We start from the raw sequence: 25,869 nt of genomic DNA on the forward strand, positions 1-25,869 counted from the left end.
ACAACTCAGAGATAGAAGAGGCGCAGAGCTGGGAAATAATGGGAGAAGCAGAGCAGGAACAGCTGGATGACACATTATGGTATGACACAGTCATACCTCTGGTTACAGACGCTTCAGGTTGCATGTTTTTGGGTTGCGCACCATGCCAAGCTCAGAAGTATCGGAACAGGTTACTTCCAAGTTTCGGCACTCACGCATGTGCAGAAGCACTAAATTGCACTTTGCGCATGCACAGAAGCGCCGAATCATGACCAGCGCGTGCACAGATGCAGCGCTGCGGGTTGCGAACATGCCTCCAGCATGGATCACTTTCGCAACCTGAGCATCCGCTGTATATATAAAAAATAAAATATTGTCCAGTAGCACCTTAGAGACCAACGGAGTTTGTCCTTGGTATAAGCTTTCGCACACGAAAGCTTATACCAAGAGCAAACTTGGTTGGTCTCTAAGGTGCTACTGGACAATTTTTTATATATTTCGACCGCGTCAGACCAACACCGGTACCTACATTATCACTAGAGAGCATTCCAGACCCGCCTTCTTCAGAACACGGTGAGCAGTGAAAGTAGGAGAGCAAAGGGCTAAGAGGCAATTGGCCTTAAGCAGCCACCGTAAAATGGGTAGCACTGTTGACGACTGAGAAGCGAAGGGGGAAGGAGATTACCTGGAGCAATGCCATTACCCCAAGAGGCAAATACTGAATAAAGACTTTGGTAAGAGCTTCTTGTTTATCCATGACTGGCAGCCTACCTTGAGGGAGGGGGGGTCAGATTCCCTGAAGCCTGACACTCACTCTTAGAATGTCATGCTTTAAGGGCTTTCTGTTGGGCTCTGCTGGTAAATATTCTGCTGGTCGACATCATCATCATCACAACAACAACAACAACAACAACAATTTATACCCCGCCCACCTGGCTGAGTTTCCCCAGCCACTCTTGGCGGCTCCCAATCGAGTGTTAAATACAATGCAGACTTTCTGCCTGCCTGCACATTCAGGTATGGAATTCAGGGTTTCCAAGTTGCATGACCCAACTGGACATAGTTAGGATCCAGGCTTGGTCTTGTCGTGCAGTGCCTCCAGAACACCCCTTTGGGGGGAACCTCACTGGCCTCAGCTCAGGTGGCTGAGCCCCATCTGAGCCGCAGTGAGGAAATTATGCTGAGCTGGGGTTGGTTACATTCTTAGGAATGTAAGAACATCCCTGCTGGGTCAGGTCAATGGCCCATCTACTCCAGCCTCCTGTTTCCACACTGTCCTTTGCAGCAGCTAGTTTAACTCTCTGGCTGAGCCAAGCTGAGCCAGGGATTGGCTGATTGAGCCAAAGATGCAATGAATACTAAACTGCTCATCCTGGTGCATCTTGTCATAGGATCTCCTCCTTAGCGTGGCCTTTATAGATTTGGGAGGAGGATGAAGGCAAAAGCAAAATGGCTTTCCTCTACCTGTCAGTAGCTTCCGCCCTGTCAATCTGAATGAGTGCCAGCCTCCATTGGTCTTAAATAATCTTTGGAGTTGGTTTTAGTCTTACAGAACTCCACAGCCAAACCCCTTTCGCTTCCAGTGAATTTTGCCAGGTTAACTTGGCATCTACAATAAATTCACGGTGCCTGGAGATTTATGATGGAAAGAGCGATGTTATCTACGAAGGAGATGATATATGGAAACCATCTGGACTTAGATTGGAAGAACGGGAAATTCACACAGGATTATTATATTTGCTTATCGGTTTAAGGAGACTAACAGAAGAGATCGTAAAGGGAAAAGAGAAATTATATGAATAAGATATGATGTGGAAACACCAAGATAAGATTGGATAGAACTATGAACTCTGTTTGGACTGATTGGGACTGATTTGGACATTAATGCAGTAATAAGAAGATGATTTGAATCCCCCTTTGGATCTTGAAGTATGGGTTCCCCCAACAAAATTTAAAAATTTGGCTTTGTAATTTGGAATTTTATGTGATGTGATTTAATTTGATGTGATTGGCCAGTTAATAAAAAATTATTTTTTAAAAAATAATAATAACTTGGCATCTACAATAAATTCACAGTGCCTGGAGACCAGGGGTGCCAGCTTGAATAAAATATTGAGGGAGGGGGCAGGTAATCACTCACCAGCCCCTCAAATATTTTACTAGGGGAATATAAATAATTAGAAGTTACTTGAAAGTACCAAATAGGCCTAGGACTAAATTAGGATTTAATTATATAAACATGATTTAGATTGGTAAGAAAAGTGAATAATATAGATAAAAGTTGGAAATATTTTTGTTTAAGAATGATATTGGAAAGCTGTTACATGCAGAAATTCAGAAGGGAGAGATTACACGAAGTCAATCCACATGTAAATAAGGTTGGGTTTTCAAAGGATTAAGTTCGTTTTTATTTTTTTATTGTGGCGGGAAGAATGGTGCTTTTCATATTGTTTTCTTCTTTGATGTACTTCTCTGTTCTTGTTTTTCTTTTTGTTTGTTGTTCTGTTATGTGGTTTTGTTGTAATTGTGGAAAATTTAATAAAAAAATTTGAAAAGAAAACAACAACAAATATTTTACTAGGGGGGCTGCAGGGACCTCAGCCCCTAGGAACTGGCTCCTATGCTGGAGACAGACAGTCAGGTTGTGAATCCACAGTGCTGACCAGAGAAGGAATGACGGCTGGGAGGAGTATAGAGAGATGAAATGTCATGGTGCATGTGCAGCAGCACAACCAGACGCCTTCATCTGCCCCAGCTGCAACAAAACATGTCTCTCCCATATCGGTCTCTGCAGCCACAGCAGGCGCTGCAACCTTCCAACTGTTTGACTTCACCCCCAAAAGGCGCACTCCTCCATCGTCTTCCCAGATAGACATATGCCAGCAACAATAAATCACTGAGCTTTTAAAGGGATTTATATCCAAATCCCCCAGGACGCTTATTTCAAGATGCTGTGGAAGTAACAGAACAGGCTTACCCAGTTTTTCGTGTATCGAGCTCTTCCGGAAGCGATGCCCAACCTCTGGAAAAAGACTTCAAAATCATTGCCGGAGCCCAACTTGTTAATCCTTTTGTGAAATGAAAAAAAAGAGACAGGAGAGAGGGCAAACTGGGTAAACATTGCCATAAAATTATTGTTTTCAAAGCAACACAGTGTACACACTGATCTTTTTTAAGGGTTATTGTCTCGCTTTCATTGTAACACATTGCTCTTTTTTTCTAATTTTATGTTATGCTTTTAAAATTCTGCTATTGTCTCTGCCTCCCAAAGGCTTGCATGGCTGTCTGTTGCAGCAGGAGCCCTGGCTACAAGCTCCCCAGGTGAATGGTGCCTCTGGGGCTAGCCAGGGGGTGCTTCCCAGGCCCCTGTGGGGCAGTGTGAGGAGGCACCTCTCTTTGGGGCAGGTGGGGGGGCAGCTCAGAGACCAGAGGCGGCAGTAGCGGCTGCCCAGAGGACTCCCAAGGAGAGGGGAGAAGAGAGGAGGCTGAGGGAACACTCCACAAGGGAGGGTGACTTAGTAGTAGTAATAAATACTACTGCAAATAATAATAATAATAATAATAATAATAATAATAATAATAATAATAATAATAATAATAATACTCCGTCCATCTGGCTGGGTTGCCACTTAGAGACTCTTTACATAGTAAAGAGTTAAAAGTATCTGAAGAAGTGTGCATGCACACAAAAGCTCACACCAATAACTAACTTAGTTGGCCTCGAAAGTGCTATTGGAAGGAATTTTTTTATTTTGTTTTACATAAAGGTAAAGGTAAAGGGACCCCTGACCATTAGGTCCGGTTGTGGCCGACTCTGGGGTTGCGGCGCTCATCTCGCTTTAATTGGCCGAACCAGAGAACCACAGCACTGCACAGAAACGCTGTTCACCTTCCTGCCAGAGTGGTACCTATTTATCTACTTGCAATTTTGACGTGCTTTTGAACTGCTAAGTTGGCAGGAGCAGGGACCGAGCAATGGGAGCTCACCCCGTCGTGGGGATTCGAACCGCCGACCTTCTGATCGGAAAGTCCTAGGCTCTGTGGTTTAAGTGACTAATAAATTGAAAGCATAGTAACAAATGCATAACCCTTCTTTCCTCCAAACAGCTCACAGTGGTGTACTTGGCTCTCTCTGTTCGTTCTCATTTCATCCTCATAACAACCCAGTGAGGTAGGCTGACTGGTCCAACAACACTAGTGAGGTTACATGGCCAGGCAGGGATTTGAACCCTAGTGTCCCAGCTCCTAGTCCTATACTCTAACCACTACACCACACTGTCTCTCTAGGGAGATCCAGTGAAGGCCAACGGGGCACAGCTGTCCCACTTCTGCCCTGCTTGTTTTGCACTTCGGTCCTTGTGACACAACAGGTACTGTATTTTCCGTCCCATAGGACGCACCTAGTTTTTTTTTGGGGGGGGGAAATAAAGGAAATTTTTTTCCCTTTATTTCCCCCCCCCCCAAAAGCAGATCGGGGAAACCGAACCAGGTCGAGGAACAGCGGGATGGTGGCGCTGCGCCTCCCTGCTGTCCCCCGAGGTTGTGGGGCTGGCTGATGTCTGCCCGGCGCCAGGGGCGCTCTGCTTCAAGGCGCCCCTCGCGCTGGGCGGCAGGCTGCTATCCGCAGCGTGGGGAGCCCTGTGGGGCCTCCCGCAGGGCTGCCTAGGCTGCGGATGTCTTCCTGAAGCCTGGAGAGTGAGAGGGGTCGGTGCGCACTGACCCCTCTCGCTCTCCAAGCTTCAGCAAAAGCCTGCATTCGCCCCATAGGACGCACCCAGATTTCCCCTTCATTTTTGGAGGGGAAAAAGTGCGTCCTATAGGGTGAAAAATACGGTAAATGAAGAAACCCCACTTCTGTTTTTGTTTTTTTTAATGATATTTATTGAAAAAAGAATTTTTTTAAAATTACAAAGAAAAAAGACAAAACAGAAAAAGAAAAAGAAAAAATAAAACCATCATTTTCAAATTCTCCACTTTCATTACCTTCTTTCTATGACCTCCTCCTCCTCCCTTTTCTTGTATCTTGATTAATAGTTGTCACAGCAAATCCTTTCCATAATTCATAGTATTCTGTCATTACATTACCTTTCTCTAATTTCATCTTATCTTATAAAAAACCTTAAAGCTTAAAACTTAAATCTTATTTTTTCCCAACTTCTCATGACCATTACCTTTTTACCTAATTCTTTAAACATTTTTACAAGAGCCAAGTAATTTCATTTCAACATTTTTCTAACATTCATCAATTTTATAAAACATTCCTAATGATAGGAAAAAAAAGTAAGAACAATCCAATCTTCTTCCAGCGTCCCTTCCTCCTGGTCCCGGGTCTGTCAGTCCTTTTTATCCCATTAGTCTGGCATATTAACCTGGTGATCTTATATCCGAGGCCTTCAAGTCTCTTCCATGTCCCTTCCACAGCTCTTCTTCATATTTTCCTTTCACTCGTGGGAACTCCAGCTTGGTAGTGTTTTTGACCCTTTTCAACAAATCAGCCCCTTTCCCATAATCCAGACTAGACTCCATGTGGTATTTTAAGACAAGTTTCCAATTCCCTCCAAAATTGGGAGCCCCCACAGCTCCAAACATCTGACGGCCCATTGCCAGACTCGGAAAGTCCAAACGTCTTTGCATAGGGGGGTCAGTCCAACCCCCCATTTCCAATTCAATCCAAACTTTATCTTTCCAAATCTGTTTTTTCCCAAGTTCATTTGTCAAATCCAAAGGCTCATTTTCCTGCAGGGCCAAATGTTCCTCCCTTTCTGGCTCCCAAGATTCAGCAACATCCTCTTCTCTCAACTGTTCTATCATGGCGCACTCCTGTTTAAGTTCCTGGGTGGGACCCCACTTCTGGGAGGAACCACAGTTGTTTCCTCCGCCATCCCCTCTCCATCCCAACCCCCCTGGAATTTACCTGGGAACACCTTCCTGCTCCGTTGAGGGGTTTTTCTCATGCCAGCTTTCATAAAGAGATCTGCCTTCAAAGCCTTCATCGGGGCTTGGTATCTATTAAAACATAGTAAGTTTTGCAAACGTGAAAACGAAATCGATGGGCAACAAACAAGCTGCCCTCTTCCTATTCCATGGGAAACAAGAGACAGGAAGCAGAAAGAACTTCCTCCCACCCCCCATCAGTTTTATTGCTTGCCTTCCCCCACCCCATTCCCAAAGCACCACAGAGCAGGTAGTGATATAAAAGAACAGGAATGCAATCACAAAACAGTAATTTGAAAAACAACCACCACATTAGCACCTGCCAATCAAAGACAGAACAGCAACAAAGTTGGAGACAACAATGGCTGTATCTCAAAGCAAATAAAAAGTTTTCAGATTGCACTGTTAGAGGCAGGTGGGTTTTTTTGCCCAGCTGGGAGTTCCATTCATTCATGTCCTAAAATTTGTACACCGCTTGATTGTAAGTACAGTGGTACTAAATAATAAATTATTATTAATATTATAAATCTATTATGTTTCTTCTTAGAGTTCATTTCCCCCCTTCCTCTTCTTTTATTTTACCTCTTTAGTCAGATTATATACCAGGCTATACATCAGTGGGGTGCAGTCAACTCGAAGGGTGTAGTTGCCTGAAAGAGAAGTAACATCAATTAATTGCAGTTGTATCATGCCTTTCCTCCGGGGAGGTCAAGCTCTCCTCCCCATTTTATCCTCACAACAACCCTGTGAGGTAGGTTGGGCGGAGAGGTGGTGACTCAATCTTCACAGCTGGGTGGGGATTAGAACCCTGGTCTCCTGCATCATAGCCCGTCACCCTAACCACTATGCCACACAGGTAGTTGCTACTCTACTGTCTTTTAGATAGCTCAGTTGGTAGAGCACGAGACTCTGGTTCTTAGGGATGTGGGTTTGAGCCCCACGTTGGGCAAGGGGGTCCTTCATTGCAGAAGGTTAGACTGGAAGAATCTTCCACCTCTATGATTCTATTCCATGACTATTAAATGGGGCCTGAATATGAAAATCATGAAGTTGTTTTAAAGGTCTATATGCGCATTTGTATATAGACCTTTAAAACAACTTCATGATTTTCATGTTCAGGCCCCATTTAATAGTCATGGAATAGAATCATAGAGGTGGAAAATTCATATGCACATTTGTCCCGTAGTGATGTATGGAAGTGAGAGCTGGACCATAAAGAAGGCTGATCGCCGAAGAATTGATGCTTTTGAATTATGGTGCTGGAGGAGACACTTGAAAGTCCCATGGACTGAAAGAAGATCAAACCGATCCATTCTGAAGGAAATCAGCCCTGAGTGCTCACTGGAAGGACAGATCCTGAAGCTGAGGCTCCAGTACCTTGGCCACCTCATGAGAAGAGAAGACTCCCTGGAAAAGACCCTGATGTTGGGAAAGATGGAGGGCACAAGGAGAAGGGGACGGCAGAAGACGAGATGGTTGGACAGTGGTCTCGAAGCTACCAGCATGAGTTTGCCCAAACTGTGGGAGGCAGTGGAAGACAGGAGTGCCTGGCGTGCTCTGGTCCATGGGGTCACAAAGAGTTGGACACGACTAAACGACTAAACAACAACATGCGCATTTGTGCAACCAGTGGCAGAGCATGCACCAAATTCCACTAATGGAAGGCTCTTTAATCCAAGGGACAGCTTCCATAAACAGAAGGGAAAGGAGGGGATTGTAGCTGTCAACTTTTCCCTTTTCTTGCGAGGAATTATATTCGGAATAAGGGAATTTCCCTTTAAAAAAAGAAAACGTTGACAGCTATGTATCTGCAATCCCTGCACCCCCAGGGAATGGGGGCCATTCGGAACTGTGGGAGGCAACAGAAATTTAAGACCTTTTTTTCCCCAGTCCCAGAAGCCTCCACTAGCCTCCAAAGAGCAGAGGATACAACCCATCTTTTTAAATTTCTAGTTTGAGTTTCTTTTTTCTTCTTCAATTTTTTAAAATTAATTTTCCACATTTATAACAGAAATTACCGTATATACAAAACACATAAAAAAGAGAAACACATTACAATACTAAAGAAAAACAAGAAAAACACTTATTACTTCAAAGACCTAATTTAACTTTCATTGTTTACTGACTTCCTCAAATCCTCCCTAACTGAATTTCATTGTATCACATTGTAACAGTTCTCCAAGATCATATTTCTAATAAAATTAACTCCTTCAATTCACTATCTTCTTCTCTTTTGAGTTTCAGTGCATGATGTTGTATTTTCTGATGCATGCTGGCCTGAATGCTTTATTGGGTGGTATTCAACTAAGTTTTATTCAGATCAAACCCAGGACTCAGCTACATTAGCAAAGATACAGTGATTTGAATGCACTATAAACATGTAACACCTGATGGCGCCAGAGAGCAGGAAATTTTAAAACGCGACTTTCCATAGAGATTTCTTCCTTTTGTCATAACAATCTAATCTTTGACTTATTTACCGCGGTTTCCCCCCTGTGTCTAGATCCACCCCCAATGAACTTAATGGACCAAATATTCATTTTAGTGGAGGAACAGAAGTGCAAATGAGGTCGCTGTTGCATCACATTACACCCACTGGTGCGAATGAAATTTAGCATGACGTGGTGGTATATTGATTTTTTTAAAAATCCACAGTTCCCCAACCCAAGGATTACATGTTTATGAAGTTTAACCCCAAAAGACAACTCAGTGACCACAGCCTTCTCATTCTCTATTAAAACTTGCATATATTTTACCTTCTATGGAGGAATCAGCATTGATATAGGCCACGCCACGCTCCTGCAGTATTTTGACATTTTCCTACAATGGAAATGAAGAAAATGTTTGTTCGTGTTCATGCCTAAAATATTTCTCCATGGTGAAAATGATGGACAGATGAAATTAGCTAAAATGTACAAAACAAATAATAAATGCTGGAAATGTAAGGGAAAAGGAGGTACTTTTTACCATATGTGGTGGGAATGTAAGAAAGTAAAAGACTTCTGGGAAATGATTTATAATGAGATTTTTAAAATGTTGAAATATATATTTGTAAAAAAACAAGAAGCTCTTTTACTAGGTATAGTAGGTACAGAGATTCACAAGCATGATTAAAAATTGTTTATATATGTGACAACTGCAGCAAGAATAGTATTAGCCCAATTTCCTCAGCATTTTCCTTATCACAAAAAAATCTGATCTTTTTAGGACGTGCGTTTATTGTACAAGAGTTCCAAATCGGCTGTAACTATGCAGTCTGAACTGGGCAATACAGTGGTACCTTGCTTCTCAAACCTAATCCATTCCAGAAGTCTGTTCCAAAACCAACTAACTAACTTAGTTGGTCTTTAAGGTGCTACTGGAAGGAATTTTTTTATTTTGACTATGGCAGACCAACACGGCTACCTATCTGTAACTGGAACCATGGAAGGCACCACATTGAGCCGCATGAAATGGAAGTCCATCAACCTCACCAAGAAACTTGCACAGGTACAGACTGATATCTTCTTTCTTACTAAATGCAAGAACCTGGACATTATACCCAAGGGTCTTAGAATTAAGAACCCTCTACAATCCACGTATCCCACTGAATATGCAAGAAAACTATGCAACACTTTCTCTAAGAAGCTGTGTATCTGAAGAAGTGTGCATGCACACGAAAGCTCATACCAAGAACTAACTTAGTTGGTCTTTAAGGTGCTACTGGAAGGAATTTTTTTATTTTGGGTTCCAAGTTGTTTGAGTACCAAGGCATTTGAGAAGCAAGGTACCACTGTATGTGACTGGATCCTACTCAGAGACAGCAACCACCTGGAAGTGTCGTTCCTATTGATTTACCTCAGCCCACTCTGTAGATCCTATCAAGCCAAACTCCTCAGCATCCCAGCTGGCAAATATCACCGTTCTCCTAGGCCTCCATCCTGCAGTTGAGATATTGAGAGCATCATTATGAACACAATATATTTGTTTATTAAAAACCATTTCTAAACCACTTAGCATTTCAAAAACCTCCTCAGCAGCGCATGACACGCGAGATATAAAAACCACTATTGATTTAAAACAAAAATACAAATGGAAACCATAAAACAAAGGCAAATAAAACTAAAATAAAAGCACCTAAAACAGAAATTCAGGGGATTCATACATGAAACACAGGGTCCTGTCTTGTGGGTCAGGGGTGGCCTAGGCAAAAGGAGAAGGCTTTACAAGACGTTTGAAGCAATGAACGGTTGCTGTGTCGTGTACGGCAGAAGGAAGACATTCTGAAAGGGCATTCCACAGTATAGGGGCAGCAGCAAAAAAAAAAAAAAAAAAAAAAAAAGGCCATTCTTGGGGTTCACTGCAGTGTGAGATTCTGTAGGGTGCAATGCCATGAATATAATTTCCCCGGAAATGATCTCACACCATAGCTGTCAACTTTTCCCTTTTCTTGCGAGGAATCCTATTCGAAATAAGGGAATTTCCCTTAAAAAAAGGAAAAGGTTGACAGCGATGTCAGGTCTATACAGGGGCAAGTGGTCTTTCAAGTCACCTAGTTCTGAGTTCTTAAGAAAATTATATGTTAACTAGAAGACCTTGGCAGCTGATCAAAAACCAGGAAAAACTTGGCACAGGTGCAATATGTGTGTGTCTACGTCAGGGGTCAGCAAACTTTTTCAGCAGGGGGCTGGTTCACTGTCCCTCTGACCTTGTGGGGGGCTGGACTATATATATATATGTTTGGGGGGAGGATGACTGAATCCCTATGCCCCACAAATAACCCAGAGACACATTTTAAATAAAAGGGCACATTCTACTCGTGTAAAAACACGCTGATTCCCGGGCCATCCACGGGCCGGATTTAGAAGGCGATTGGGCCAGATCCGGCCCCCAGGCCTTAGTTTGCCTACCCATGGTCTAGGTGTTTTAGACAACAGTCTGGCCACTGCATTCTGCGCCAGCGCTCTCTCTTCTCTCTCTCTCTCTCTCTCTCTCTCTCTCTCTCTCTCTCTCTCTCTCACACACACACACACACACACACACACACAGCTCATCAGAGGATGAAGCTAGTGGTGAAAATAACCTTGAGGTAGGCCTTTTTCTGAGTGGGATCAGGACCAGAATTTAACAAGAGGGACCTGCAAGGGTATGTTTCAATGTATGCTCCTTGATTTGTTGTAAGAGGGAATCCCATTCAGGGTTGCGTGTCTACCAACCGTGCCTTCATCCAGGATACTACAAGCTGCAAGGACTTCAAGCAGAGCTTTCCACCATCACATCCCGTTTTGGGTTTGCTTGTTTTCCTCTCTAACTGACAGTCAGCGTTCTGTGGCTACTGAACGGGCTCAGTTTCAGCGGGCTAAGGCATTTTTTTGGGGGGGAGGGGAAGTTTTGCCCTTCTGAAGTGCCTTTTGCAGATTTTTTCTACTACTGCCAATCTCAGGGTCCCTCAGGCATGTTGATTCCTCCTCCTATTATTATTATTGTTGTTGTTGTTGTTGTTGTTGTTGTTGTTGTTATTATTATTATTATTATTATTATTATTATTATTATTATTATTATACTGTCATATAACCGCAGGTTTCAGGGCAGTTCACAGGATAAAATCAGAATATAAAACCACAAAATACATAATCAAAATAACAACAACAACAACCCAATAACCTCCCCCCAAACCATTATAAAAAGGCCATGTTGTCAGTGTCCCATTTTGGCTACATTCCTATCAGCACTCACAACCTGAGCTTGCTATCAACTGGAGTGATTTGTATCATGCTTCTTTACTCATTAAGATGCCGTATTCTTCTGCAAAATGTTATTCACACCAAATCGAGCAAGTCCTTTGCAGTTCTGACTTGGTCGTTTAACAACAACAACAAGCCATTGTTCCTTAAAGCCTCTCCATCATCAATAAAACAATTCAAAGGCAAGACATTTGCATGCCCTGTTCTTTTCTGCTTGTCAGTCCTTGTGGTTGCTTAAATCCCATTGATTTCAATCAGATCTGAGCAATCTCAGTGCATGCAGGATTGCCGCTGTTACAGGAAATAATGAAAACAGACTGAAACCCTCTAAATTGCAAGGATTTTTGCTTCAATTTTTGTTTCGTTTTGGATTTTAGGAAGCTTCCTTATACCAAAGCAGACCATTGTTCCATCTACCCCAGCATTGTCTGCACTGACTGGCAGCAGCTCTGCGGGATTTTAGGCAGGAGTATCTCCCAGCCCTACCTAGAGATGCTGGGATTTGAACCCAGGACCTTCTGCTCTGCTGCTGAGCAGTGGCCTTTCCTTGCAAAGGTTCTGCATGTTGCTACATAACATTGCATATTAGATAGATCAAAAGACACACACAATATAGTAATAAAAAATAAATAAAAAATCTGTACCCAAAATCACATCCCCAAGATAGCCCAAACCAGAATAAATTATGTCTAAATAGGGGAAATCGCCCTAATGCGTTCTATTGTTATCAGTTATTCAGGTTGCAGAATTCAGGTCGTCCCCCTCCCTGAGCGCAGAATTTGAACTGCTGTCCTACAGAACTCATTTTACAAAGTGACAAACTAATAAACAGAAAAAACTATTTTGTAACAGTGTTTACACCAGGGGGTTGCAGGGAAGATGTAGATCATACAAGGATAAAATGAGGAACCCTTCCCCCAACCTTACATTAGATGCCCAATCTTTACTATCCCAAATGAAGAATCATATATGCAAAACATCCCAGTGTACAGATTATAGGGTCCAAAAGGTGATTGGCTGCATGGCTGAATGTCTTGCATCCCACCCATACCAGTATTTTGCACCTGGATCCAGGAGGTCCCACAACCATGGGTGCCCATGAATGTCAGTAATTCGTTCTTCCATTGCTGGGTCACATGATTCCATGTTTACATTCCATACTGCTGCAAGTGTGGGAATGGAACTCAGACTAGAGAACTTCTGTTCTTTGTCCTTTTTGTTCTCTGCTCTCCAACAGAGAAGACGTGTGTGAGAGATGCTGTTCACACCAGCCATGTTTTGTTGTTTTAATTTGCTATAAAGAATAAAATCGTGATGACACATTCCTTCACCGTCTGGCTACTTGCAGAACTCTGCTAAAGCGTGCACACAACTCCACTGGATGTGTGTCACAGTGTCGTCTGTACAGGGGACGTACGGAAAATGCTATGTGTTTAAGTTTTTTTTCTGTTTCTCCTTCATAGACGACAGGTTATGGGCCCAGGCTCCTCCGGCATTTCGGCACAGCTACTCACCTTCAGTAGCAAGTAAAGCTCTGCTGGATGAAGTACAATTGCCTCTGGTCTATTTTTTTGGAAACTCTGCTACATGTTTAAGTTTTTTCCTGCTCCCCCTTCATGCACAACAACTCAGCCCCTTCTTGGGGAATTTTGTGGGTGCTTGGGCATCCAGGGCCCCAGGGAGTTGGCACCTATGGCTGGGCTGGACTCAAGTAGCAAGTTCTGCTAGCAGAAGCCTAGGCTTTCCTCTCCATCTCCTCCTCCCTATGCACCCCTCAAAAATGCCTCAGGATAGGGGGTGGAAGAACCCACAGAACAGCTCACAGGAAGACGAGATGTTGGGTGGATGGATGGATCCTTGAACCAACAGATTTTTAGGTTCTGCATTCTTCTTGTCTCACCTTGCTGCTTCAGCTTTCCAAAGCTTCGGACAATCTCGTGAACGACAGCTGCTCCGCTCTGTGGGTCAATCCCACCAAAAACCCAAGAGTCTCGGTGGCCACCTAGGATAACATACCTGTCTGGATCAATGGAATTGAGGATTAATTTTTTAATGGGCGCAATAAATCATGGCGAGAGTTCTACTTAAGGGCCCCTCTGAAGATAACCTGGAGCTAGAGATGAGGGGTTCTGACCATTTTGGTCTCCCTTTCTCATCCTTCCAATCTTTCGTTCCGTTCCCACATCAGTCTGCAATTTTATTTAAAAAGTCCTCATGAAAATTCACCAGCATTTTAGCGTCACTTTCCCCTAATGTACATTTTTATATGTCGTTTTGTCTGATATACATATTTGCAGAGACATTCCCCCTAACAAATTGCATTTTTATAGGCTATGTTCAGTAATAAATGCATTTAAATGCACACTTCACCCCAGTATGTGCCTTTTTGCTGTAGCACATTTTTCTGTAGCTGGAGAAGTGTGCTTCAATTTGGAGATGTGTGAATTCTGAAGGATGGCTGGACTTTGGTTCCATGATGAAAGGAGGAATAGCAGGATAAAAACAAATAAATAGACGTGGTTTTGACTAGACAGCCTTGCATGGCTCAAGACCTCGATATCTTTCAGAACATATCTTCAGAACATACCTACCCAGACCCTTCAATCTGAGGTCCCTCTTTCACCTCTGAGGGAAGTTTAAAGCGAAGGGGCCTTTTCAGTTGTGGCTCCCTGCATGTCTAATGCTGTCCCCAAAAAGGCACCAACGAGGTACCATCATTAATTTCCTTCAGCATCTTCTAGCCAGCATCTGATGGATTATGACAATTATGGTGTCTATGATAGTACTTTTTTGCCACTGAAGTTTTTACTGTTGTTTCGCTGGATTTATTTTATAGGTTACTCTATGGCATTTGTTATTTCCCCCCAGTTTCTCTATGCTCTTAAAGTTACTTTAAGGCTTTTTACATGAATGCCTTGTGGGTTGAGCATTTCGGCTTGAGTGTTCCTGTTCGTAAATCTTTTTTAGAAGCCAAGCGGCTGACACGGCTTCCGATTGAGTGCAGGAAGCTCCTGCAGCCAATTGGAAGCCGTGCCTTGGTTTCTGAATGTTTTCGGAAGTCTAATGGGCTTCCGGAACAGATTCCGTTTGAGAACCAAGGTACAACTATATTAGGAAAAAATAGCATTATTATTAAAACAGGAGTCGGATCATTGGTCCATCTAGTCTGGAGGGCTGGCTAAATTTGAAGGACTTCCTGGATTTCAGGTGAAAGCCTTTCTTATCTCTACACAGGAATGCTAGGGGCATTTATCATACAAACCATGCATTCTACCTCTGAACTACAACCCTGCCGCTGGCTTGATCCCACAAAGAACGTGAGCAAGGGAATGGCTTTACCTGGCTCTGTTGCACCTTGGAGCGTACCGATCACGTTGTAAATTCTTCTTACTTCTTTGATGCTGTGGACATGCATTTTGACTTTGCTAATGCAAGTGCAATATATATAAAAAAATCAAGTGTCAGGTTAAGAAATAAATGCATGTTTTAGACTTTAAGGTCAGAACGGATTAAGGCTGAAATTCTGCACAGTTATAGTCCTGTATAAATTACAAAATATCATTTTCAGAAGGTGGACTTAGTTTTAACACCAGATGAGAGCCACTTTTTTTTTTTGAACCTGTGTGCTCATCTTTCTAGATGGAGTCCAACATGTAAGCATCCATCAGCTAAACAGAAATTGTTGGCAGAATGGATTCCCCTTCCCTCTGCAGTCCCCCCATCCCGCCCCACCCAAAGTGCTTTGAAGGGTTTGAGGCGACCATTTGAAGCAGATCTGAGGGGAAGGGGGTGCTGTGGGCTGCAGAGGGAAGAAAGAAAGCGGAAGTCCCAGCAATGATGAGGTCATACGCAAAACCAGCAGCAATGAGGTCATATATATTTCCCTAGTGAGGGAATTCCAAAGTTGAGGGGCCAAAACCGAGAAGACCCTGTTTATGTATCTGCTACTCTAGCATCTTCTATGGGTCAAAAAGGTAAAGGGTGCCCCTGTGGTCTAAACCACTGAGCCTCTTGGGCTTGCCGATCAGAAGGTCAGTGGTTCGAATCCCCGCAATGGAATAAGCTCCCGTTGCTCTGTCCCAGCTCCTGCCAACCTAGCAGTTCAAAAGCACGCCAGTGCAAGTAGATAAATAGGTACCACTGTGGTGGGAAGGTAAATGGCGTTTCTGTGCGCTCTGGCTTCCATCACGGTGTTCCATTGCGCCAGAAGCAGTTTAGTCCTGCTGGCCATATGACCCACATGACACTGGCTCCCTCGGCCTGAAAGCGAGATGAGCACTGCAACCCCACAGTCGCCTTTGACTGGACTTAACCATCCAGGGGTCCTTTACCTTTACCTTTCTACCAGTCAGCCAGAAAGCAGGAGTACAAACACTGATCTTCTCAGTGGCTGCTCCCAGACTTTGAAACTCCCTCCCTAGAGAAGTTATTGATTTGCTCCCTCCTTATTGTTCTTCCAGCAAGTGAATATTTTTTTGTTCCAACAGGATTTTGGGAACTGACTGCTTTCCATTAAAGGGCTGCTGCCGTGCTGTTTTTTTATTGTAATTATTGGTATGTTTTGAACAAGTTTTATATACGCACATCATTTTAATTCCATCAATATGTAATTGTATTTTAATGATTGATTTTTTTCCATGTTTTTAGTGGTAATTGAGTTTATATGTAAGCTGCCTTGAGTCCCGTCAGGAAAAAGGTGGCGTATAAGTAAATAAATAAAGTTCAGGTAGGCTCATACAAGTACAATAAGGTGGTCTTAAGGAGGGATCTTCGATTGGTCCCAAACAAAGAGGATTGACAGACAGCCTTCATTACCCTAACCAACTAAACCTTTCTTATTCAGTGCAGGTTCTGTGGCTCCATTTTCCTATTGACCATTTACTCAACATCACAAGATTACATTCTCCTCCCACCTTTTTGAAGAACTTCCTATGAAGCCTGGCCCAACGTTGTAAGGCACAGAGAGGTTTCCCTTCCAGCTGTCATCTGGCGGGGGTGGCCCTCCCATGTCCCTGTTGGAAAAAGATAACATTACAGTTGGCATCCATCCGAGAAAGTAGTAGGAGCAATTGTGTGATCCTCCTTACAAAAATTCCAAAACTGAAGTAACTTCTGGCATGTAGGCTTCCAGAATAATCCCCCCCCCAAGTCCCTCTTTTGGCACTTCCATTTTGTAACTGCGAAACCCCAAAGGGTAATGATTGGCAAATAAAAATTGGAAGGTGAAAAGACTTCAGGCATAACCAAGCTTTCAAACTTGGTGGTGGGTTGTTTTGTCTGGAAGATCACTTGCCAGCTGAGTGCCACAGGGTGGAAGACCTTGTTTCCTAGAATGCCTTCGGCTAGAGATGGGTGATCCACTAGGACAGGGGTCTGCAACCTTTAAGACAAAAAGAGCCACTTGGACCCGTTTCCGAAGGAAAAAAATCTGGGAGCCACAAAACTCGTCATTATAAAAATAACTTTTTTGACACTTTTTATTATTTCTTTGTTTGACCCCTCAGAATTACTCCTCCTCATAGAAATTAAACGTTAAATTAACAAGTTACCTTTTTTTGTGTGTGTGTTCTTCACTCCCCTTCAAAACAGTGACCAGCATACATGCCCCCTTTCAATGCAGTGACCAGCGTACATGCCCCTTACAGTGTAGCGGGCGGGCGGGTGGGCGGGAAGGTGACGTCGGGACGGTGCATGACTAACGCACGCACCGCCCCCATGTGACGTCACAGCCAGTACAGCGCCCGCCACAGTGGGGAGTGTTGGGGCGCACAATGCGCCTCCTCCTCTTGCTAGTATCCGCCCCGGAGCCGCGGCAAAGGTGTAAAAGAGCCACATGCGGCTCCGGAGCCGCGGGTTGCAGACCCCTGCACTAGGAAGACCCATCTGCTGCAGAAGGATCAAGAGAGAAGAGGAAAACCCAAACTTACCAGCGACCATAAGGAACACAAGAACTTAAGAGGAGACTTCCTGGATCAATACAAATCCCTATCCAGTCCAGAATCATGTTCTCACAACGACTGACCAAATGTCTATGGGGAGTCTGCAAGCAGGACCTGAATTCACCCTATTTGTGATCTCCAGCCAGGGGTGTATGAAGTGGGGGGCGGAGGGGGTGGTTCACCCCGGCACCGTGCTGGGGAGGGGTGAGAAGATGGCCCACTGCCTCCCCCCAGCTGTAGAGCGGCGGAGGATGCACATGCAGTCAGTGTGGGTGCCATTCAGGGCGTGTCCACATAGTGTCCATATGGGCTGCCGCTTGCGTACAGGCTGCCACGCATGCGTCACCGGGCGGTTCATCCTTCCTCCGCCACTGTTTCCAGCAACTGGTATTCAGAGACCTACTGCTTCCAACAGAGGATGTGAAACACAGTCAGCGTGGGAAGTAGCCACAGGAAATTGTCTAACCCCCTTACAAAACCACCTAAGTTGGTGGCCATCAGTACTTCTTGGAGGAGTGAAAGGAGGCAGTTTTGGAGGCATGGGATGGTTCGACTGGACACTATTGCTTTTGGCACAGGGACACCATACAATAATAATAATTTATTATTTATACCCCACCCATCTGGCTGAGTTTCCCCAGCCACTCTGGGCTGCTTCCAATCAAGTGTTTAAAAATACAGCGTTAAATATTAAAAACGTCCCTAAACAGGGCTGCCTTCAGATGCCTTTTAAAGATAAGATAGCTGCTTATTTCCTTCACATCTGAAGGGAGGGTGTTCCACAGGGCAGGCGCCACTACCGAGAAGGCCCTCTGTGTTATGACCCGAGAAACAAGACCTTAGGAACCTCCAACACAGATTACTACAATGTACTCCTTGTGGATCTCCCCTTGAAGATAGTTCCCAAGCCATAGAATACCAATGCAGAACAGTGCATCGTTTTCCGCTTATTACTTTTTGAAGGAAAATCTGGAATGCAAAAGTCTGTAATGCAGAAACAAGCAAGGCAAAAGAAAAAGAAAGAAAAAAAACCTGAAATGAAAAAGTAACTTTACGATTCCTGTATATATACAGTTTCCATATAAAGGAGGAGGAGAAAACGAAGAAAATAACATAGGATTACAGCACACCAAAATAAGCTATATGGTTGCACATTATCTGTTGCAGTACAATAATAACCACTGGCCATTTTCCCAATGAAACTTTTACTTCCTTTGCCTGCCTTCTCTATATTTAATACTGTCAGTCATTTTCAACATAAATCCTGCTTTCACGGCCTATATCCTGCTCCATGGATCTCTGATTAATAGAGGGTACTTTTTGTCTGCACTTATGGCTGATTGCTTATCTATGTACAGCATTTGGCCAGCGCAGCAATCATTTCTCCATCTCCATCCAATACTTCACTTTTAAGATTGCCAAACAAGATAACTATCACAACAGGAGTCAATCAATATCCTTTCATTTTCTTGACATTGCTTCTTTTTTAAAAATATAAAAATAAAAATACCAGCACACTACCTCAAAATAAGTACAAAGTCAGCTCTTACGCCTCAATATACCCAATATTTATCTTCAACTTCTGGAAGTAGGTAGCTCATTCTTTAAGATAGCAACTCAACAAGAGCTTTGTAGAAGCTTTTTTCATGATAAAGACGTGGAATTTTGGAAGGGACCAGCCACCAAACTCATTTCCATGTCTCATCAGAAATCCTCCCTCCAAAATCCCACTTCCATTTATTTTATTAAGGGCTGTGTGTATACTTCTGATTATGCCATAATTTTATACATTTCCTTAAGAAAATTCTGCTAGCACAGAATGGCGCATCACAGAATGGAGTTGGCTTCACAAAGAACATGTCTCACCAGTTTTAAAATATTTGCACTCCTTCCCTATTAACACCCAGACTCAAGCAACTTCCCCCTCTCTTTAATGGCTCGGGATCTTCATATCTAAGGGGGAAAACATCTCTCTTTCACCTCCCTATATCCTCACACCATCAAATAAGGTCTTGATACAAATTTAGTAGTGTTCCAATGTCAGAACTGCTAAGGCACAGAGTAGGGCCTTTACTGCTGTGGTGCCACTCAGATGTCGAGTTCTCCCTAAAAGGGATAAATTGCCCTCCCTGTTTATGCCCTTCTGTGCCATAAGCAACATCAGAACATAAAAAAGAGCCTTCTGGATAAGGTATTTTGCCCATCTAGTCCAATATCCTGTTTTCACAGCAACCAACCAAATGTTTGTATATAATATTTTTTAAAAAATTCTTTTTTACAATTTAAAGCACTCATTTTTACATCCTTAAAATATCAATGACTCCCCTTCTTCTCTTTCCATGGTTCATTTTACATATCATAAATCATTGCCTATTTTACAGAAACTATACCATTCAGCATTCCATTATTACATCAATCATACCTTATTTACACTGTTGATCTTATCTTAATGCTGTCAGCATTAAGTTATACAGTTATTTCCCATATATTCAATAAATGTTTTCCAATCTTCTCTAAATGTATGTTCTTCTTGTTCTCTTATTCTATATGTTAAGTCTGCAAGCTGCGCATATTCTGTCAACTTAGGTTGCCATTCTTCTTTTGTTGGGACCTCGCTCATTTTCCATTTTGGGGCTAACAAAACACAGGCTGCAGTTGTGGCATACATAAATAACGTTTTTTGACACCTGGGGATTTCAGTCTGAGTTATCCCCAAAAGAAAGGACTCTGGTTTTTTGGAGGGGGGAGGGGAAGTACTTTTAAACATTATTTCAATTCATTATGGATCATTCCCCAGTACAGTCACACCTTGGATTACAGACGCTTCAATTTGCATTTTTTCGGGTTACTTCCAGGTTTCGATGGTTGCGCATGCGCAGAAGCACCAAATTGCAACCCACGCGTGCGCACACACACAGACATGGGTTGTGAACACTGCGGGTTGTGAACGTGCATCCCGTTTGGATCACGTTCGCAACCCGAGCGTCCACTGTACTCTTTTACCCTTTTACAAGTCTACCACATGTGAAAGAAGAAGAAGAAGAAGAAGAAGAAGAAGAAGAAGAAGAAGAAGAAGAAGAAGAAGAAGAAGAAGTGTAGCACCCTGCTTGTGGTTAACGCTTAGCTGGAATGAAATATTCAACGCAGCAATAGAGAAATTAAAATAATTATTTATTTGTCAGACAAATAAATGAGAGGCACAGTGGTATATGGTTACCAAGCTCTGGCCTGCCCTCCTGCCATTATGGCCAGCCCTTATATTCCCTTAATCCAGCCCCCTTTGCTCCTCCTGTGGCTGCCTCTGTCCAATCAGCCTAGTTGGATTTCCTATTGGCTGATTGCTATATCCAATCCTAAAAGATACACCCACATCCTCCTGTCCTTATATGGAACACAAACAGCTATATATTGTTACATCTATAAATGACAAATAAGTAGTAATATATCTTACATGTGTCTCAACAAGGAATCTTAATTACCAGCTCACCTCTTGCCCTCCCTGCCCTATTGCCTTCTAAAACAAATGGTTAATCTTAAATTTTTATCTTAAACATATGTCAAGGATCTTGAGTTTCACATCAACATTGAAAGATATCCTTCATTTGAAGGTTTCTAAACAAATGTCTGACAGCTAATATATCAGGACAGCATTTGATGGCGTCTTCCTGTCTGGCAGGGGGGCTAAACTGCTGGCTGACTTAATTCCAGGATAAATACAACTCTTCTAGCATTTGTTAAATCCTTTGCATAATTACATTTAAGCCAATATATTTAAGCTAATATATTTCATACATTATCATAGGTAACCTTTTAAAAGAATAAAGCTTCTCAAAGTAGAAAGGAAGGAACTCAGTAAAAAAAACAGTTTTTAAAGAAGGCTCTTTAGTTTACACCTCCCCCTTTCACCCTCCTTTCCAGCCTCAAAATAAAATAGGAAGAAGCTTCTTTTTCCCCAGCCAAGCCAGTTGCCTTTTCTCTCAGTTTAAGAAAGAAACAGTTTTAAAAAGACTTCCCAAAAAAGCCTCTCTTTCTCTGTCAGCTAGATGCTTCTCCCCATTTGCCTCTGGCCTTAGAAAATACAGCTCAAGGTTTAAGAGAGGCCCATGGTATCATTTTACTATTTGCCCATTCCTAATTATATTTATCTCTGCCTTTGTTATCTTCTGTAACATGTAGGGTCAGTGTCATTACTCAGTCTGTAATTTCAGCTTTTATGACTTTGAGAATTGCTTTCTGCTATCAATCAAAAGGGGCCCCTTGTCTAAGAGGAGGAAAACACTGTTTTCTTAAGCAGCTAGCCTTCTTGCCTGGCATGAAACATTTGAAAATCTACTTTTGAAAATCTAAGCCCTCTTTAATATACAAGTCCTGATCAAACATTAATAAAATGCAGGCTTATGCCTGATGCCTCATTCCCCCCTTTCAAGCTCAAGGACCTTCATCCCAAGTGTCCTTGATAGCTTGACCTTCATCATATTCCTGAGGTAAAGCTCTGTATAGGGCCATGATATGAGGTAGAGTTTCATTTGAAACCATCTTGCTAATTGTACTTCTAAAACATGAAATGATACATGGCATCATACATAAAACCATTACCACTACTGTCAAGAAAAACAAGCAAGACAATAGTATCCCTTTGAGTCCTGTGACATTAGGTAACCAATTGGTGAGCCATCCCATATCCCATCCTTCCCATGTTCGTACTGGGACATGTGCTATATTCTCCATCTTTGTGGCCAACACACGGATTGCCTCACCATTATCTGAAATGTTAAAGCAACAGGCATTCCCTGTCAAGTTCAAGACTCCACATAGGCCTCCCTGCTTGGCAAGTACATAATCCATTCCCATTTTCAGCTGCAAAATGGCGGCTCTACTTTCATCCAACTGTTGTGCAATAAGTCTCAAACTCCGGGCCGTTGCATTGGTTACAAGTTCCACTACTGCTTGCAATCGAATTATTCTGTTTAGATTATAAATAGGATCCCGTGCCCCTTGTATGAGCTCACCAGGATTCCAGGAGGCAGGATCATAATAGGCTATAATGCGCTCTGGTGGCCAATCATCAGTACCGCTCCAACTTTGGGTACTTCCTCCTGCTATATGAGAAATATCAGCGTTTCTTCGTGTACGCTTGGCCAAATTAGTGGGCATAATCCACATTGGTGGTAATACCCATCCCAGGAAACAAGTCCCACTCCATTTGGAGGGGAGTTTCTTGTATGCCCATTCTCCACATATCCACCACAACCATCGTGTCTGAGGTCTTTGGTACGTGGAGTACAGAAGGCGAAATAGCAAAAGAGGTAGAGAGTTCACAGTGCAGTATGTTAGATTGCCTTTTTCTGTCACAGTTATGTTCCATACCACTTTCCATGCATGAATAAAAGGAGGTGCACAGGGCAAGGCATCCCGAGTTCGATAGGTAGTATCGTGTGCCCAGGTATTCTTAATATTATCCCAAGTATAGTGACAATGAGAAGAGCCTATCATGGTAGAATCAGCTGCATTTGATGATTTATGTACACAGAATTCCCCTTGTACAGGTATAACTCGTAATGGTTTAGTTGAGTTCCATCCGGGGAAATTCTGTACTTCTGTTTGGTGTGGTATTTCGCTTACCATACCAATGGCATCTAATGGTATCGGTAATAAGGGCATACCTCCCTCTGAATCATCTGGCCCGAGAGAGCAAACAAGGCAATTGGTCCTATTTGCAACATTGGCTACCATTTCAGCTAAACCTACCCACATATTGTGGTCATGGCGGAATCCATATTTAGTCAATTTGGTCAGATTCAAGGACCCTTCCCCTTCCCAAGGGATCAGGATTAATAGAATCATGTTGATGTCTAGCATATGCATTCCTCCCACAAAAGATTACCTTATTGTGATAGCAAATAAATATTAGTCCCAATATAATTCCCCCAGTGACAGAAATGGGGAACCACCAAGACCAAAACATATATCCCGAGGATCCCCAATGAGTAATATCTCTGATAATTGTTCCACAAGGGGGGGGGCAGTCAATTAATTGTATAAGAGAATCTGTCCTTTCACAATCGCTGGTTCAGATGCTCCTCAAGCTTCAGGCGTGCGCAGGTCAGCCAGCTTCCAGGTTGTGGCTGCAGCAGGCCGGTCGTCTAATGTTGCCCGTGACCTAGCCCGTTCCCGGTAGGGCTAGATACAGGGGTTTTTGGAGAGAGTCAGTTTAAGAGGATTAGAGGGGTCACCTTTGCACGTCCAACTGCCTTCGGACTTCTTCAAACGGGAGTGATGAATCCAGGGGGTCACCTCAGCTACCTTCACCGCTGTTGGAGTAGAGAGCAAGACGGTGTAAGGTCCACGCCACTTAGGTGCAAGTGGATCACGTTTCCACTCTTTCACCCATACGCTATCGCCAGCCTGGAACTGATGAATCGGCTCGGCAATGCTGCACGGCGTACGCTCGAGGGCCCACCTGTTAAGAGAAACAAAAACACGGGAGAGAGATTGCACTTGTCCCTGTGTCACATGGTCTCCTATTTGTTTAAGATCAGCTGAAATATCCTGAACAAAGGAGGGCGGTCTCCCATACAGGAGCTCAAAAGGTGACAACTTAAGTCTTTTTGTGGGTGCACACCGAACACGAAACAGTGTTATGGGTAACACATCTACCCATCCCAATCCCGTTTCCTGGGTTAATTTTGCCAATTGGGTTTTCAGAGTCCGATTCATTCTTTCAGTTTTCCCTGAACTCTGAGGCCTATAGGCTGCATGCAGTCTCCATTTCACTTGTAGGACTCGACATACTTCTTGTACTACTTGATCAATGAACGCTGGCCCATTGTCACTTCCAATGCATCTAGGTAATCCAAACCTCGGGATCAATTCAGTGAGGAGTCTCTTAGTTACCTCTCGTGCCTTTTCAGTTCGGGTGGGAAAAGCTTCAACCCATCCGGTAAGAGTATCTACAAACACAAGGAGATACTTGAATCCCTTAGAAGGGACCAGCTCTGTGAAGTCCACAATTAGGCTTTCCATGGGGACATATCCCACATGTTGGATTCCAGGAGGTTGTACCGGTCCCTGCCTGGGATTGTTTTTAGCACAAAGAACACATTTCTGTGAAATGCAAGTTGCTAATTGTGATAGGTTAATAATATACAACTTCCGACTGAGACTCTCTCTGGTTGCAGTACCGCCAAGGTGAGTAGATTCATGATAATTTCTTACAATTGTGCCTGCTAGATGATGAGGTACATAAATCCTATTGTCTGGCAGGATCATCCAACCGTCCTTCACAACTGCTCCTTCCTGTTCAGCCCACTTCCTCTCTTCTGGGGTATAGTGAGGTTTAACTTCTTCTGGAACTACCTCTGGTATGAGGGCTGCTATAAATCCTCCCACAGGCTTTTGGGCTGCCTCTCGAGCTGCTTTGTCAGCAGCATGATTTCCTCTGGTTATTGGATCCCTTCCTCGTCCATGACCTTTGCAGTGCATTACAGCAATCTGTTCTGGAGCCCATACTGCTTCTAACAGGATTTCTACTTCAGGTCCATATTTCAAGGCCTTCCCGTGGGCTCCTATTAGACCTCTTTCTTTCCATAGAGCACCATGTGCATGCAGGGTTAAGAAGGCATATTTAGAATCAGTATAGATGTTTGCCTTACATCCGGCTGCCAATTGCAGAGCTCTAGTTAAACCTATAAGTTCAGCTTTTTGTGCCGAGGTGCCAGCAGGCAAAGCTTCAGCTTCCACAACTTCCTCATTGGTGACCACAGCATATCCTGCTCGTCTGGCACCTTCATGCAGGTAACTGCTACCATCAGTATAATATACAACATCTGGATTTTTCAATGGTTCATCTTTCAGATCGGGTCTACTGGAATAAACTTCATCCATTATTTGGAGACAATCATGTGATTCTTCATCATCTACCTCTGGTAGGGGCAGCAAAGTCGCTGGATTGAGCATATTCACTACTCGTAGATGAATCCTGGGATTTTCACACAATAGGCCTTGGTACCTAGCCATCCTTGGGTTCGTTAGCCAATAACTACCCTTATATTCCATGAGTGTCAGAACAGCATGAGGTACATTCACATACATCGTCTGGCCGAAGGTAAATTTATCAGCTTCTTTGACAAGGCTGGCAGTGGCCGCTACTGCCCTTAGGCATGGAGGCCATCCTTTTGCTACTGAGTCCAATTGTTTTGACAAATAAGCTACTGGACGGTTCCAACTTCCTAATCTCTGGGTCAGGACTGCCGCTGCAATCCCATTCTGTTCATGTACATACAGCTGAAAGGGTT

The 25,869-nt window shown here is 43.3% G+C and overlaps 1 protein-coding gene across 3 annotated transcripts in view; it reads right to left on the minus strand.

The window, feature by feature from the left end:
* LOC308588721 (glutamate carboxypeptidase 2-like) overlaps window positions 1-25,869 on the minus strand; it is a 60,909-nt gene that overhangs the window by 9,360 nt on the left and 25,680 nt on the right. For all 3 annotated transcript variants that reach the window (XM_081197344.1, XM_081197345.1, XM_081197346.1), the window contains exons 8-15: window positions 16,550-16,648; window positions 14,976-15,061; window positions 13,537-13,656; window positions 9,751-9,833; window positions 8,670-8,733; window positions 6,496-6,563; window positions 5,894-5,985; window positions 2,957-3,047 (exon numbers count right to left, since the gene is read on the minus strand). In XM_081197344.1, coding sequence (XP_081053470.1) covers window positions 2,957-3,047; window positions 5,894-5,985; window positions 6,496-6,563; window positions 8,670-8,733; window positions 9,751-9,833; window positions 13,537-13,656; window positions 14,976-15,061; window positions 16,550-16,648 — 703 coding nt within the window. The remainder of the gene's footprint in view (window positions 1-2,956; window positions 3,048-5,893; window positions 5,986-6,495; window positions 6,564-8,669; window positions 8,734-9,750; window positions 9,834-13,536; window positions 13,657-14,975; window positions 15,062-16,549; window positions 16,649-25,869) is intronic.

This window comes from Podarcis bocagei, assembly GCF_964188305.1.
Source record: "Podarcis bocagei genome assembly, chromosome: 6".
Classification (NCBI taxonomy): domain Eukaryota; kingdom Metazoa; phylum Chordata; class Lepidosauria; order Squamata; family Lacertidae; genus Podarcis; species Podarcis bocagei.